This window comes from Cygnus atratus, chromosome 11 (genome assembly GCF_013377495.2).
Source record: "Cygnus atratus isolate AKBS03 ecotype Queensland, Australia chromosome 11, CAtr_DNAZoo_HiC_assembly, whole genome shotgun sequence".
Classification (NCBI taxonomy): Eukaryota; Metazoa; Chordata; class Aves; order Anseriformes; family Anatidae; genus Cygnus; species Cygnus atratus.
The window spans coordinates 12,256,739-12,273,581 of record NC_066372.1 but is presented as its reverse complement, the minus strand read 5'-3'; the positions used below and the strand labels follow the sequence as shown (position 1 = coordinate 12,273,581).

Genomic DNA, 16,843 nt, shown 5'->3' with positions numbered 1-16,843 from the left:
CCTCCATGTCCTTCTTGTAGTGAGGGGCTGAAAACTGAACACAGTACTCGAGGTGCAGCCTCACCAGAGCCGAGTACAGGGGGACAATCACTTCCCTAGACCTGCTGGCCACACTGCTTCTTATACAAGCCAGGATGCTGTTGGCCTTCTTGGCCACCTGAGCACACTGCTGGCTCATATTCAGCCGACTATCAACCAGTACTCCCAGGTCCTTCTCTGCCAGGCAGCTTTCCAACCACTCATCTCCCAGCCTGTAGCTCTGCTTGGAGTTGTTGCACCCTAGGATAACTCTAAAACACTATTTCATTGCTAGGCATTTTCAACTTACAATACTTACGGAAATCTTCTTTCTAAAGACTATTATACATGTTGGATATTCTGAACCAAATTTATTACTATAGCTATTGCCATCATCCAAGTATAAAACGTAGAGCTGTTCTGTTGACTCTAAACAAGCTCTACTCAGTGCACTACATGAAGGCCTGGCAAAGAAACATAACGTTATTCGACCTTTTTACAAAATCGCGATTCTTGATTTCAGTGAGTCAGAGTTGACTTATTTGGATCTTGGCAAAATCTCCTTCCCACTTTTTCAGTCAGGTAACATCTATGCTGCCTCTTAGCAGTGCAAAGCTGAGAATCTGTCTGGTAACTGTCAAAAATAAGAACTAATCTTAGCTTTGAAAATCCCAGAATTATGGACATGGTAGAATAGAATAATCCTTGGAATAAAAGCATAACTACTGTGAAAATCACAGTAATAAAAAATCTCTGGGTAATCAAGATGTTGAATAATCAAAGTAGAGTTTATTTCAGAAATATCAAAACTACGTTCAAGAAAGCTAAGTATTAGACATCTTCAGTTACTGGAGAAGCAATGAAATAATCTACAGAGGAATGTCATGCCAAGTGCAATAACAAACATTTACAGCACTGCTCCTGTATATCATGCATACTCAACCAGAGACAAAATTAAAGCAACAAAAGAATGCTATGTGTTAACATTTGAAAACTTTAAATATAAAGGAAAAACATGAATAAGAAATTTTGGTAATAAGAAAAAATATATGTCCAAAAATCTTTATTAAACACTGTACAAAACACAATATTGCACTTTTAAATCAGACAATAAATATCTACAAAAGTATCTTACAAATGTTTTTCTTTTAATTTAAAAAAAAAAAATGCTTAAACAATCGAGACCCATTGCTGATTAAAAAGGTAATGATCAGGAATATCCTCTCCTTGCAGTCAGCCTTGGACACAATAGTCCACATTAAACATTTTCTATACAGTAGTGCTAATCTAATTTTCAGTGATGCAAACCCATTGTGCAGGAATGCTGTTTCTAAAACTGTCTGACAGCATGCCCGCTAATTAGAATGTAGTGTGGTTCAGTAATGTAACACCAGATCCAAGTCAAGACTCACGTTCAGCCTCCAACGTGTGCAGTAGTGTGGAAAAGAAAAACATACAAAAGAAAAAGCTATCTGCTGCCTCCTATGGGGTTCTCTGCTTACAGCCCGAACGAAACATCATCTGTGATGCAGAAAAATAATATACCCAGGAATATTGTAATCAGAATTTATCAACTTGCAAAGACTTGCTTGGTTCATGCTCATGATGAAAAGTCATCTTGATGGAAAATTGCTCAAAATAGACTTTCTGCACTTGTCTGTCTTCATAATTAATATTTCTTCCTTGGACATTTTTCCCCATTAATAAAGTATTTATTCAAGACAGAAAATCTGACAGGCGTGTTTGGCTAATTACTGGCTCCCCATTTGACTACATGCAAGAGAACAGTGCTCACAAATGTTTCTTTCACAGCTCTGACAAGGAAGCCTTGTTTCTAATTTAAAATCAGTAGAGAAGTCTAATCATGCCAGAACTTCGATTGTACTTCAGTGACTGGAGCAGAAGAATAGAAACAATGGAAAATGACACTTCATTTATTCAAAACAGATCTATTGCTGTTTTGAAAATTATACCAGCATCTACAATGTCTTTTACTGCATGCACATAAATACAAGCACAGAAAATGAAATGCACTTCTGTGCATCCATCTGACAGCTAATCTCAGTAAAACATCCTGTGAGACTGACCCTTAGGCTCTTGCTGGTTATGAAAATGAAGTAACTGCCAAAAAGTTTACAGCTACAAGCCACAGCTTCTATGAATTCAAAAATCATGTTAAATTCGATAAAACAATAAAATCAAAAACTAGGGGTCACTCATTGCTGCATTCCAAAATTATTCAAAGGATTTTGTTACTGTCTTTCTCAGAAGTTAAGAACAGTAAGCACTACCTGGTGCTTTTAAACATAATGCTATTCCCCTGATAAAATAAGAAAACATATTGGCCTGTAAAATTTTACAGATGATTTGCCATGTTACTATCTTCCTTATCCAGACACAAAAATATTTAAAACATTGTTTAAAACGTTTAAAAGTTCCATTACAAAAAGTGGATAATAAAAGATCCCAGAAAAAATACCCTGTCCAGCATATCAATCTGCAATACTGTTTTTTCATTAGCCCCATGTTTCCATTTAACTGTTATGACTAATGTCTGATTTATTTACAAGTATATAATTTGAGCAGGCTAGTGTAATGAACCTCTCTTCTCATCTCTTCACTGCAGCATCATGAACTTTCCATAGAAGAGTTACATTTCTTGACATGATCGACAACATCTTTGTTTGTAGATGTCTATCAAGCATAACTTTAGCTGCTTTACAAACGTACAGTAGTGTGTTGTATCCTTGCATTCGCCTTCTGAAAAATATATTTAAATATTAAAAGACTTAATGGACAAAAGATAAATAGTAGAATTAATCATCATAATTGTAAATAACCGATGGATTCCTGGTAGCTTTGTAATTATTTTCCTTTGCATTTCTGAGAACAGCTAAAGTAGGTCACGAATAAGAGGGGTGATCTCACTGCATTTATTTCAGAGAACTACCCCACCTTTCAGGAATTAGCAGCTTGCTTAGAGACTCATGAATGAGTCACAACTGGCAGACATGTAGGGAAGTTTGCATAAAACAACTTCCTAAAAATCCTGTTTCTAAAAGTGCTTTTGAGGCTTTAATATCAAACTGGCCTAGTCGTGAAGAAAAATAACCCCAGCATTACAAAGTGTTCCTTGGAGAGGTAAGTTTTACCTTTGAGATGTACAGCCAAATGCTTGTAAAATCATTAGTGTACAATTATGAGTCACTAATATAAATGCTACAAACTATTGCTATGCTCAGATATAAATAAATATTTACATACTGCCACAGGATGTGACATTGCAGTGCTGCCAGGTCACCGGTCTCTTCTTCCATCCGCAATACTGATCAGTCACAGGTTGGTTGTTCTTTCTGTGTACGCAATACACTCGTCTTGACTGAAATCCACTCCCACAGTCCACACTGCAAGGCCTCCAAGGCCCTGTCCGCCAATAGACATCACATGCCTCTGAAGAACAGTTTCTTCTGACAGCAGGTCTGCAGAGGAAAACAAATGGCATCTAAATGTTTGCTGTTGTGCTAAACGCTTATTCACAGAATCACAGAACCACAGAATGGACCAAGGGACAGAAGGGACTCTGCTCATCACACAGTAAACTAGGCCGCGTTGCTCAAGGCCATTTCCAGTCACATCCTTAATATGTCCAAGGACAGAGACTCCAAAACCTTTCTGGGCAGCCTCTTCCTGTATCTGAGAACCCTCAGAGTAAAAAGTTTTTCAGAAGTTGAATTTCTGTGAATTTCAAATCATGCCCATTCCTCATGCCTCACTCATGACAAAAGACAAGCCCCTGATTATTTAAACCAGTTCCTAAAACCTGGAACAGAAAAAATGTTTTACCTTTAGGAAAATTTTATTGACCCTGAATTGTTGCATTGTGGATACTGCAGGTGCTTTTTATCCATAACCTCTCTCATAAACACAAGTAATACTTCCATGCTGACACAGAACCTTCTTACATGTCTGAAGCTGCCAAAGTGAAATCCTGTCTCTTACTAGTAAATGGAAGTTTCACCATTTACTTCAATGCAGCCAAAATTTCATTTTATATGCAACAAAAATATTTTAAATGCTCACAATGCAGAAGCACTTCTATAGTGAAAAATATAAAGAGCTGCTTTCTATATTCAAGAAGCATGGTTACAATTCACATGTATGTACTCTTAGAGAGAATGAGTGGGTAATATTCATTGCCCTACCTATGCATTTGCTCAGGAACAAGGTTTTGTTCCCTCAGAAACTCATGTTCAGTTTTAATTTGTCTCTAATTCAGATTTTTTGAGGTTACAGTGTTTCATAGACACTGCCATCTATCCATGCTCTATAGCATAGCCCCAAGAGATTAAAATTCTTAGGAGCCATAAAGCCTTTACTTTTCTTTTTAAAATGAGTTACTTAGAGACAGTAAAACAAACTGAGTTCTCACAAAAATAAACAAAAATGCAAAAAAAATGCATAACTTGTGGTAATAAAAAAAATCGCACACTCATTCATTCAGTTTTTGGCCCAAACACATCCCTCAAGAGCACATATGTAGAGGTAGAATTAAATCTATTTATGTGGATAAGTACACTTTATTTTTGTAATTATAAAGTAATAAATTTACATGGTCTACAAAATAAGGCCCAGGAAAACCCTTATATTGTGAAATCTAGTCCCAAACAGACCAGAATAAAATTGTATCAGAAGAGAATTAGTAGTAATAAGAAAGTTACAACAGATCACTCCAATTTCTGCTTTCTTTGGGAATCAAGATTCTCTCACTCTTTTTCTAGCTTTGTCGTTAGCACAGAGGAGGACACTGATCAAATTCATTACCTGCCTTGGGTTCCTGAATTTGTCCAGTGTACACAAAGGGATGACTTGTTGTCTCCTTTCTTGTGTTTGATTCGTAAGAAGAATTTGAATATTTATACTGCATTGATGATATTGTATCTTTAATTTGATATATAGAGACTCTTAACTTGTACTGCTTTGAACTGCATACCTCTTTCTTTCATCACAAGAAGAATTTGGCACCAAAGATCCATTATGAAGTTGACATACAAAGCGGCGATGCTGTAAACCTACAGGGCGGCCTATACAGCGACCAGAACACTAAAAAGAGACAAAAGGGTGAGGGGAAAGAAAAAGAAACAACCAAGTTAATAATGACAGAATCACCCTTCTAGGCAGTTATCCAATTGCACAACACATTCATAATTCTTGATCTGTATCTCTGTCTTCAACCCTCAGTTCATATTCTCAGTTCACACTTCTCCGAGATATTGACTTTCCTACTGAACCATAAAGCTAAATCCATCATCTATTCTCTCATCCTTTCTGTAACATTCTTTCTCCGACTCTGACAAATACAACCTTGCCTTGCTAATATCTGTATCCAGAATGTGAGAACAGCATTTCTCCATCATTACTTTGTTCATTGAATACTAAATATTGCGTTAATAATTGTCAAAGCTATATCAAAATGAACACAAGTTTACTGCACAAATGAAGATGCAATAGGAAAGCAAAGTTCTCTGTATTGTATAATGGCAACTGTTTCTGAAGCGCACATCTTTCTTTGAGGACTTCACAAGTTCTGCTATGTGAACTGTGTATTTATAAGACTGCAATAAAAGCAATATACTAGCTTAAAATCGGAGGATGTAATAATGGATTAGCTTATAAAACTGAAACTAATATTTGGTTTTCAGGTCACATTCTGCTTATATTTCCTTCTCTTTGATGAATAAAATTAGCACAAACTGAAACAAGGATTTGTAATTCACTGTACTGAAAGGCAATTACAACTAGTGCCACATAGCTCTTCTTATGTGCAATAGAATACAGATGTTCAGACAATGGTATGATGACACTGATGTGCTTTTATAATATAAAGAGTTTCCAGACAAACTGTGTAACTTACTTGTCCTTTTGTCTGTGTTGTCCCTGCTGAACATGAATAACCCATACAGGATTTCCTTCCCACAGGACGATCTCGGTGCATACAAGCATCTGGTAGGAGTGTCACCACACTCTCGTTGGCTTTTACTTGTTGACAAGTTATTTGGCGATGGCAAAATCCATTGCCACAAGTTGCAGAGCACTCAGACCACGGACCAGTTACCCACCTACAGGACGCAGAGACATTTACAGCAGATATGCACTGGAACCTTGCTGGTAGTTTGCAGTGATAGTAGTGGTAGTTTGCAAATAAAAATCAAGACAACCTGTCTGTAAGTTTTAGGTGGATAAATAGAACTTTGATGTGAGAAAAGGTAGAATATGCTTTTCCAGTTGTTATGCAAGGTCTTATAAACTTGGTTACCTGATGACCTCTAAGATGTATCGTAGCTCAATATATGCTGACTGAAGTTACACTGTTTGCTACCCAGAAGGTTATATTAGGTAAACCCTATAGGCCCTGCTGGATTTATCATTTTTGCAGGAAGAACAGCACGCTATTCCATAACTTGCAAAATGGATGGTACTGATTTAGTTACTACTAATGTAACAGATGTCATAACTCATCCAAATTTATTACATCAAGATCCTGCTAGATAATGGCTGAAGGAGAACATTTTATTTATTGATTAGAAGTTGCAGAGATTTATTTTGCCTTTGCAGCTAAGAACAATACCAGGGAAGCAGCAAGTGGTAATATAACTTATTCTACTTCATCTTTTCATAAATCTAGGCTAGAAAAATGGAATGGGACTTTACTTGTAGCACAACTGCAATAACAGGAAAAATATTCTCTTCTCTTTAGCAATTATGTCATTTTCTTACAAAGAGCTCATATCAATTCAAGGAAGTTTAATCTTTTACAGTCTGGACTCTTGTTTTTTTCTCCTTTTTAAAGCTCAAGTACTTTTGCAAACATTTGGTGCAATGTATGCACAGCTACTCAACGATGCACAAATTTGGCAAACACTTAAAACACAACTTAAATACATGCCTAAACCCTTATATTTGCTTAACTGTACTTGTATGCTATGCTGGAGAGAAGTGGATTAAACACATGCAAGATATTTTGAATAATAAAGGCCCATGACACTGACTGTACATCTGAAGCCTACATAATTCTACATACTCTCTAAACAGCTGCTGTAGGATGAAAGATGGTGCAAAAATCAGGGAACAGGGAAATGGAAGGGGAAATCTGACCAATTTGCACTTCTTTCCCTGGTCAGTAATTACAGCAAAGGGGGAGAGCTTGGAGGCACCCAACACAGGGCTCTTTTCCAGGCACCTGGGATGCTCCTCCTGTATAGGAAGCATGGGCTACTTCATAACACAAAAACAATTTATATGGTAACACACGTGTAATTCTAAGTATCGTTAACCTATGCTAGCATATACACAATTTCTTTCTACTGATTAACACACAAAGCCAAATTAAAAGCCAAATAAATCAAAGCAATTTAATAAGGGAGAATTTAGTATGTTTAGCTGTCTGAAATAAGTACTTAATTTTTATGGCGATTACTCTGGCTTCAGTGTTACTCAGATCATTAAGTCATGCACTGCATTCCACTAAATGCATGGCCTTTGCTTAGGGAAGCACTGGGCCCCCAGGTATCCTCATAATTCTGTCTCAGTGCTCTGAATGGACAGATTTTAGAGGGAAACCTGCAGCTGAGTCTATGTTTCAAACTATTAGTTCTATTTTAGTATTTTTCCACTGGCAAAAAGTTCACTTGTTATGGGCTGGCTGGAATACAGACTCGCAATTTAGGATGATCTGGTTTTTTGGCTGCTAATAAAGAAATATAAACAAATTTCTCCTGATATTTATCTGTTGCTATGTTTTCTGTATTTAGAAAAAGAGTTTGGAACATACTGGCAAGATGCACTCCCACAATGTCAGTTAAGGTCTTAACACTTCTCTCCAAAAATTTTCCAGTGAGGGACAACTCCAAAATGTGTGCACGACTTTTCATCCCTCATGGATTTTATGTTGCTGACAGTGATGGCCAATCCTTTTAAGCAACGGAAAGCACTTTTTTTGGAGGATGCCTGTGGGATTTCCTGCTAAAAACCTAGAGCAACGCCTTGCTGAGCTGGAATGCTCAGTGCAACCCACCAAATCCGTATGTAACATTTTGAAATCAGATGTTGTGGTGGTATACCAGCCCGTGATATAAATATTTTCTGCTCCAAGATCACACAGTACACTAGTTTATCCAGACAGAAAATTGGCAGAGGAGCACATGCAAGTGTGACACCGTGGTGAGGAGGCATTGGGGACAAAATAGACATGCCACAGTAAACACACTGCTCTGAGCATCTCTGCCAGCATGGAAGGAGAGGAGGTGAACACAAGATTTCACTCATGAGCATCTCGGCTGCTTTAAACATGAGTTTTCTGTCAGGGCATTGACACGAATTCCACAAAACTAGTACATCACAGTATCTCAGAGAAGTTCCAGCTTTGCTTTCAAATGTGGTAGCAGCAAGACTTGCTGCAGCAGCATGTTGTACATACGGCTAATTTATTCAGCTGAATCAAGAGTTCTCCTGCTTGCTTGTGATCCATTTCACACCTCTCTTGCTTTAGGGTTCATGGTGAAATAATACCCACAGTTTAGACTTGCAGTACACAGAAACAACTTCAGGAGATTGTAAGTGTGTTTTTACACAGATAGAGCACATGGAAATACGGCAGAAGGGAGCTTACCTGGCAGGACAGTCATCTATGTTGCATGACTGGTAAATAATCGCTGGCTTTTGCAGATGTCTGCATAATGATTCATTTACTTTCTGCTTCTCTGAATTCATGCACTGTGGTCTTCTGGAGCAGGTGCCTGAATTGCCACAGCTAGCAGAGCAAGTGCTCCACTCGGCATATTCCCATTTATAATCTAATTATCAGAAAAGAAAGGCAATTGTAAGCAGTGTGAGAGAGAGGCACTATACATTGTAACTGCATCACATTTTAATTTATATGGCAGCATATTGTGTCAGCTAGACAAACACCATGTTCTCTGTAGAAAAGCAAATATTTCGGCATTGTGAAAGGGGACCATAAACCAGAGTAGAATTTAGTCCTACCCAGCTTCCTCTAAAGTTCAGCCTTTACATATGAGCATGAAGCTCTCTAGAAGGCAAATGGGATCAGCACATGTGCACTTGCAGGGCAGAACCTGGCTCACAGTAGGAACTGATGAACTTCTTTTAAAACTTTCATAACATTTTTATACAATGAGCATTAAAAAGAGGAAATTGTAAATCAGGCTCTCAAGGTTTCCTGCTGTTCTACAGCAAGTTTATTCTGAAGAAAACTCATCTTACTCCAGACACTTCACATAATTTCAAGATTTAAGAGAAACCTGTACTAAACTGTAGAAAATTACTTAATGCATAAATAATTTGCTACTGAGGCATCTGGCAAGATGAAAATGAAATTTGTTTTAAAGACCATTTTATATTAAAAATCAATCACCTCTAACAATTACTACCTTTATATTTAGTCACAATTCCACACTTACCCCTTCCCCCCAATTTTTTTTTGACACTTGGTAAAAGATGAAGTACTATGCAATGTTGACAGATTTTTATGTGATCACAGAAGGAGTCAGATTTTTCTGTAATAACCAAGAATAATTGATAGCTACCAGCTGTGTCCACAGGCTCACTCTTCCAGCACATAATGAATTCTTTAACTTATTGTTTTTCAATGTTTCCTTATTACTTCTGGGTTTCTTAAAATAATACAAAAGGGCCCTTTTCAAAGTAGAAACAGCTAAATTTACTGACTGCAACTATGATGGAGAGACTGTATTGTTTGTTTAACTAGGATGATACTGCTCAGAAGTGCCCTCAATATGCCTACTGTGCAAAAACCACCGAAGGACATTTTGCAGTCTCAAAAAGGGATGGGTATTGCAGTGATGAAACGTTCACATAAGCAACAATCAGAGTTAAGGCTCCTGCCTGGAAAATGGAATCCCCCAAAATACTGAGCAGCCTCACTGGAAAGGGCATTAGGCAACCAAAAGGCAGTTTCAGCTGGAGACCAGTGATTGATAGTTTAATACCTGGCTAGACCCACTCAGAAATTCCAACTTTAATGAGATCTATGTTAGGACCAAGGCCTGGATACGCTTTTTGATAAATTCTATAAGGATATTTTATGATTGATTTCATTAACATTCTGATTTACTTTTCATTTCATACTCGTCACCAAAATAGCTACCCTTTATCTGTGACTTTAACTCTGCTGCCCTATGCGTACAGACCCAGTCCCGCTCATACAGATAATCCCCTGGCAGTCACTGGGAATACACTCGTACACAGCAGAGGGGATTTGCAAGTTCTGATCTTAAAGCTTCTTTCAGTCTTTTGCACATAAAGAGTAAGCTGAATCATATTGATAGGATAATAGATAAATCACATGAGAACTTTCAGTTTCAACAGATACTTTTCAAACATATTTTGCATCTCTGCATACTGAGAGATTTGTTGTTGATTTTTTTTTTTTTTAAACTGTCAAATGGAGTTTGGTGTTTTTTCTTCCAGAATCTTAGTATCCATGTTCCTAACTCTATTTTTAAAAGCCCATCAATTATAACATAATTACTTTCCAAATCTCTTTAAATATTTACAAACTCCATAAAATGTTTGAAGACACAGTTGATTGTCCTGCTGGTGCACATGTAAGATCCTTTTCAAATTCGTCTATGATTCACAGTTCCACATTTTAAAACCTACTATTGGAAATGAAGTTTTGTGCAAGGACATTGCGTTGGAGGACATTCAAAATGTTCTTGAAAATTTAAAACTGAAATTGATAATGAGTATGCAGCATGCTCTACTTACTACATTGATATGTTTAGGGGTGACCACAATAAGATGGCAACCACATTATTGCAACCATATCACTTTGCATGACATCAAAAAATAACAATTAAAATTATTTTGATTATAATTAATATATTTGTAAAGATAGCCTCAAAGACAATTTTCTTTCTTTTTGGTGGGCTATTATGGTAGCAGTTTGCATGATTTGCTGAAGAGGAAGTACAGAAAACCTGCCTGATTTAAAATTGTTTAAAGCAGCAAAACACCAAATTGGGCTATATCCTCTCAGATTCTCAGCTACACAGTTAAGAAATGGGAGAGACCATGTGGTATTAAGTCCTGCTCCTGCATACATTACTTCCCTTATTCAGCTCTGGGTATGAACATTGCCTATTAGCTTAAATGGGATTATGCATACACGTGAGGTTATGCATGTTTGTGAATTACTTTTCATATATAAAAACAAGTTAATGTGCAGGGAAGTCTTTACAGAGTGAAAGAAAATAGTATTCAAAAATGTAAGAATTTGTCATATAATTTTCAACAAACCTTCCTTCTTGACATTTACCCAAACTGACATTGGTTTTGCACTAGCTGAAGTCTGACATCGGAACCGTCCAGCAAATTGCCCAGAGTTGGTGTTCACCTCCAGGATGCGACCCCCAGCCAGGGTTCGGTATTCCAAGGTCTTAGCTTCCTCAATTGGAGTACCTCTGAAAAGCCAACGAACTGTGTTTCTGTAGCTTGGCAGCAGTGGGCAACCTGAAAATCAATAGTATTTTAGCGTTTTCTAATAAACGCAGCAGCTACATTGAAATGTTTTTGCATAGGTATGTATGATTGTGAGACTCTGTATACAAGACCTCATCAGTCAAAATAAAAACAAAAGCATGCATTAATTACCTGAAGCCCAAACTATGGCCCCAAATCCTGACCACCCCGAGGGTTATCAGCTATGTAAGGTGATGTATACTTACCACATTTCTTTGTATTTTTGCTTTCAGTAAGATCTCACAAATTTCACTTCTATATGAATGTAGGGGTGTGTGGGAGAGCAATTATTTAAATGGAGCGAAGATTTCACACCATACCAGCAAACCCAGACTCTTATGAATCACACTCACTTTCTCCATGGGGCCTTCTCTGTTTTAATGAGCAAAACATATCATTCAAATGACAAAGCATAAAAAAACAGCATACCTATTCTTAATGGATCTCCAGGTACCACACTAACATTTGTACCAATTCCAGATGCCATTAGAACGCGCTTCTTTCTGCTTCCCTTTGATAGTAGAGTGTTATTTTCTGTAAATCTTTGTTCTGTAAAACAACATACAAGATCTCTCCTTAGCAAGAATTAAATCAAGATGCTAAAAAACCTTTCTATCAAAATATCCAGCACATTATTTATGAAGCACAAGGATAACAGTGCTTTGGAATTATTTAGGATCAACTTAATTCATGCAATTTAATTGTTCATCTAACATATATACTTAAGATATAAAAGCAGGGAAATGCACAAATTATTTATAATGTTCATGCCAATTTCTAAAGTAATAAAATTTGTTGAATTGTATGTATTTATTAGCAAAAAAAAAAGTTTGTATTTATTAGCAAAAATGAGCATGTTTATGAACAAAATGAGCATGTTTACAAACAAAACTTACAGGATGTACCATCTATTTACTGTTACGAATAATGCTATTTATGATTTCATTACCAGTCATTCACACAGAACTCAATAATTCTCTCAGTGAAATTAGGCCAATTCCTTTGTTTCATTTGAAGGAATTGTGACAAAATGCTATAATAAAAAATAATCTCTTAAAATCTCATTAGACATAGTATATAATATAGGCAGAATCATGTACCTATCACTATGGCAACTCCTTTTTATCATATGCCAGAATAACTGCCAGAAATATGGGCAATCTGTCAGTAACATGCAATTCTTGCCATTCAGTCAACATTTCTGTTTTAATGAGTGTGCATAATACCCATGATTCTCCTTCCAGAATGGTTTAAATCTTTTGTTATATTCTAACTTCCATGGGTCATTTTACATTGGTTGGATGGATTACTCAAGATTTTTCCTCAATGTGAAATGTCTGCACCAATCTTCCTGCTTGTCTATGTAAATGCGGGGACAAAGAAGTCTCATGTCTTTGGTACATCTTCCTTGGCCAACAGACCCAAACATCTATAACCTGCCATACACATGTGTGCTTAAGAAAGCAAGCTTTGTAGCAGGATTAGCCATGTATAACTATGCTGTACTTTGTACACCAAAATATTGAGAGTTAATCTCTAGAGCCGAATGATCCATTTACTGGAGCTATTTGCAAGGCATGATTGTATTATACAGTATTACATGATTAATCTACTTACAATAGAGTCATTTAAATGGTGTTTTTCTTTACTTTTTCTATTCTGAGAGTTAGCAGTTCATATTCTGATTTTTTTCCACGTCCCTATGTTTTATCAGCCTTTATGATTAGAAACAAAACAACAACAACAAAAAACCCATCCTTTGCTTTCATTTCACTGTACTTCCCTGAAGATTTTCTGAACTCAGGCCTACCCTGTTCCCCTACATAAAAGCACTGGACACAATGTAATATGGCATTTGATTTAATTTTCTAATGTGTCTCATGACTTAACGGCTTAAATTTGTTCCATAGAAGCAAGAAGATGGAACAACTTTTGAAGAAGTCACAAGTCAGTCCATCTGTACCTAGATGCACTGTTACAGGAAATGAGATCAGACCAGATCCCAGGGAGTCAGATCAAATAAAAAATTCCAAGTTCGTAATTAAGTGTTAAATATCACCCACTTACCCCACCCAAATAGTTTAATCAGTAAAAATTGATAATAAGAGTGGGTGACTGTTGTTAGCAGTAAGGAATTCTCATTCAGCACTTACCAGTTAAGTGGAGAACAGACGCAGCTTCAGCTTTTCCGAGCACATTAGTTGCTCTGCAGATATATGTTCCTGCATCTTCGTAGGAAACATTCCTCAGAGATAAAGAGCCATTCAAAGGCAAGAAAGAACTGATTTGTTGGAAGTCTTTCTTCTTAAACCACGTTACGTTTGGTTGGGGAACACCTTTTAAATACATACAATTAAAAACAATAGGGTAAGATAAATGGTATATTTTATATTGCTAACTGCTACCATAGAATCCAAGAATCTTAAGTTCCTTTGTCTTTTCACAGACAGCGTAACAATATCGCAGCAAAACAAGTAATTTTTCCACTCACAACAAAACTGTTTACTTGGAGTCCTACAAATAATTCAGCATCCCAGAGAGATTAAAGGTTAAGAACTGCAAGGTAAGCTCACAGAACAGTTTCAAAAACTGCTACCAGTCCTACAAAAGCAACGTGCTCATGTATCTCTCTATCAAAATATGTGAGACTGCTAACCCGAGTCAGGGCCAATTAACACAACTATCTGCGTCCCAGAATGGGTGAAGAAATGAATGAATATCCAATTTCTAATTAAAAAATATAGCAGAAAATTAAATTGGAACAAAATGTTTCTCTTGAAGGAAAAAACTTATATATTTATCAATTAGAATGAAGAATATGTGGCCAATTTCTACCCCAAAAAACACCTGAAAACGTAATGTAGTGGATGTCATAAGTACAACTTGTAACAATGGAGCGTGAAGGAAAAGGAACAGAAAGAGCTATTAAGAACTGGGCAAGGGGCTCAGCTGTTAAGCACTCTCATTTACCACGCTACAGAAAGCCAAAGGCCTATCCCTTTCCTACTGTCAAGCTTGTACTCGTCATTCTAAATTTTGATCCACGAATGACTTCGGATGTTTATTTTTAATTAGATGTTTTTTCCAATTGCACAGTATTACCTCTGTGGAAGGACCTCTACAGATATTTTATTTTCCTCAAACATTTGCCTTCCAAAGGATATCTTGCAAGCTGGCAGATCAGCCACCTTATTGTTTGTGCTCCAGTTGAGCTGCTGCAGATGAGGCACTATTTGAAAGCTCCAAAATCCTGGATAAACGGTGGGGTAAGTCTGACAGAACGCGGCACAGTGATGAGCCACAGAGGCATGTGAATACACAAGGCACAAGTCAGAGCAGTTGAAGTGTCTTTTGCCTGAGCTCTGTTTTCTCGTCTAAATATATTGACCAGTGCTCCCTGAAGACTACCAAAATGGGTTCTGCTAGAGAAGCTGACCCAAATGGGGGACATTTGGAAGTTTCAGCCATATTGAATGCTAATTCAGGCTCCTTGCTTCACAGATCATTGTGCAGTATTACTTTTCAGATGATGTCTTCATGATGTGGAATAGCCTTTAGGAACAACTTTAACATTTCAATCACTGGCTTAGCACTTTCAATGCACACCTCAAGTTTTTCCTTTACTGTAATAGGAACCAGACATATTTTTTGGATCCTGCCATTGCACTGAAGGAAAAAGCTCCCCGCACCATTTTTGTCTAGAAAGACAGCAGACAAAAAGGCTCTCCTGCATAATCACACATTTAAATTCTAGGCAATTTAGCAAATGTTCAGTGCTTTTAAACTAATGAGATTGTGTTTTACTGAGTAAAAATGTATAAAAACAAGATACATATCTTCAGAGTGCACAAGGGTCCAAAAAACCAGGCTGTTTTTCAAGTTTCCAGAAGAAGCCTTATGCCACATCAAAAAATCCCTTTGGAATTAGGAAGAGGTCCTGTTCTAAGGGTCTTTTTTTCATTATACCCCAGCTTTCTGGCTAAAATGTATCATACTCAGACACATTTTTCCTTTACAGTGTATTTTCCATGGCCATTCCAGCATACATACTCGCTATACAGATGGACTGAGGAGGTGCCGTGAGGATGCGGAGTTGTTTTAATCCAAGGCCTACAGGTTTGCAGCCAGACTACCCTCATTGGCACCAAAGTCCTGCAGGCTGATCAGAGCCAAAAATATGTCAGAAAGAGCATGGTTAAGATGGGACCAGAGTTAAAAGCTTTAAAGTTAAATTCCACAATACACAAAAACAATAAAATATTTGGAAAGGTTCAAATTTAACTTTTAACCCGGGGCTCTATCAAAATTCAGCCCAAAATATCATCCCATGATGGTCTTCCCTCTGCCTGCAGCACAGTATTCAAAAATGTACCACATTCCTGGGATTTAACTTAAGTAAAATGTGTCTTTTTTCCAAATTTGGGTTGTATCCTAGCATTTATACCGGAAGAATTGCCATGTCTGTACTCCTCTACCTCTCCCTCATTCAGGGGGATGTTGAGCCTTTCAAAACCTTGACTGGAGTTCAGTTTGCAGAAGAAATCTGCAGAATAGCTTTTCCTCTCCATTGAGGTTCAAAATTGAGTAGCTGTCACACACCCTTAAGTCAATTTAAGTTAATAGCAAATGATTCCTCTTCTTTTAATTTTTTTTTTCTTCTCTCCAAGAAGCTGTATATATTTCTCTTTAGTAGAAACAAGCAAGCAATACCACACACACATAAGTAAATCAGATCACTGCCAAAGTGAATAATATAAACACACAAATATAAATTGTAGGTCTAAGGAACGTAGGTGAGGAGAGAGCTCCACATGGCAGTCCAACAGTCAGTCCGATTGAAATGCACAGTTAATCCATCCAAGTAATCTTCGGGGTGCTGCCACTTACAGAAAAAGAGGCAAAAATGTGCATTTACAATGATCAATTATACATATCATGGAAAAAACGACATTATTAAGCAGTGTCTGGTTAACACACACTGTTATTACAAAGCACAGAGAATGTTATCTAGGTACCTTCAGAGGACATCCATAAATCTGAGCTGATCGCATTGAAAATAGCAGTGAAAATGGCAACCAGAACACCTCTGTATTGTATTTTATCTAAAATTTTTGAGAAGTCAGATCTTATCTAAGTTTTTATGTGAATTGGGTGTTGACTCCCTCTGAGTTGGCCTCTTCGTGGTCACTTCTGAGGACCCTTCAAGTTTTTGCATTTCATTTTCCCTTTCTCTTCCCAGCCTTTGTATTACATGGAAAACAATTCA

General features: G+C 37.1%; 1 protein-coding gene across 9 annotated transcripts in view; it reads right to left on the bottom strand.

Moving 5' to 3' along the window:
* Nucleotides 1-785: 785 nt before the first annotated feature.
* The window catches only part of ADAMTSL3 (ADAMTS like 3), a 190,632-nt gene continuing 174,574 nt past the window's right edge, over nt 786-16,843 (bottom strand). For 6 of the 9 annotated variants that reach the window (XM_035554592.2, XM_035554591.2, XM_035554594.2 and 3 more), the window contains exons 24-31: nt 13,731-13,913; nt 12,007-12,126; nt 11,356-11,568; nt 8,684-8,867; nt 5,930-6,134; nt 5,009-5,118; nt 3,279-3,497; nt 803-2,778 (exon numbers count right to left, since the gene is read on the bottom strand). In XM_035554592.2, the coding sequence (XP_035410485.1) occupies nt 2,628-2,778; nt 3,279-3,497; nt 5,009-5,118; nt 5,930-6,134; nt 8,684-8,867; nt 11,356-11,568; nt 12,007-12,126; nt 13,731-13,913 (1,385 nt within the window). In that variant the 3' untranslated portion in view covers nt 803-2,627. Of the gene's footprint in view, nt 2,779-3,278; nt 3,498-5,008; nt 5,119-5,929; nt 6,135-8,683; nt 8,868-11,355; nt 11,569-12,006; nt 12,127-13,730; nt 13,914-16,843 lie in introns of all 9 variants that reach the window. The other 3 variants (XM_050712922.1, XM_035554595.2, XM_050712921.1) reach the window with 2 other exon arrangements.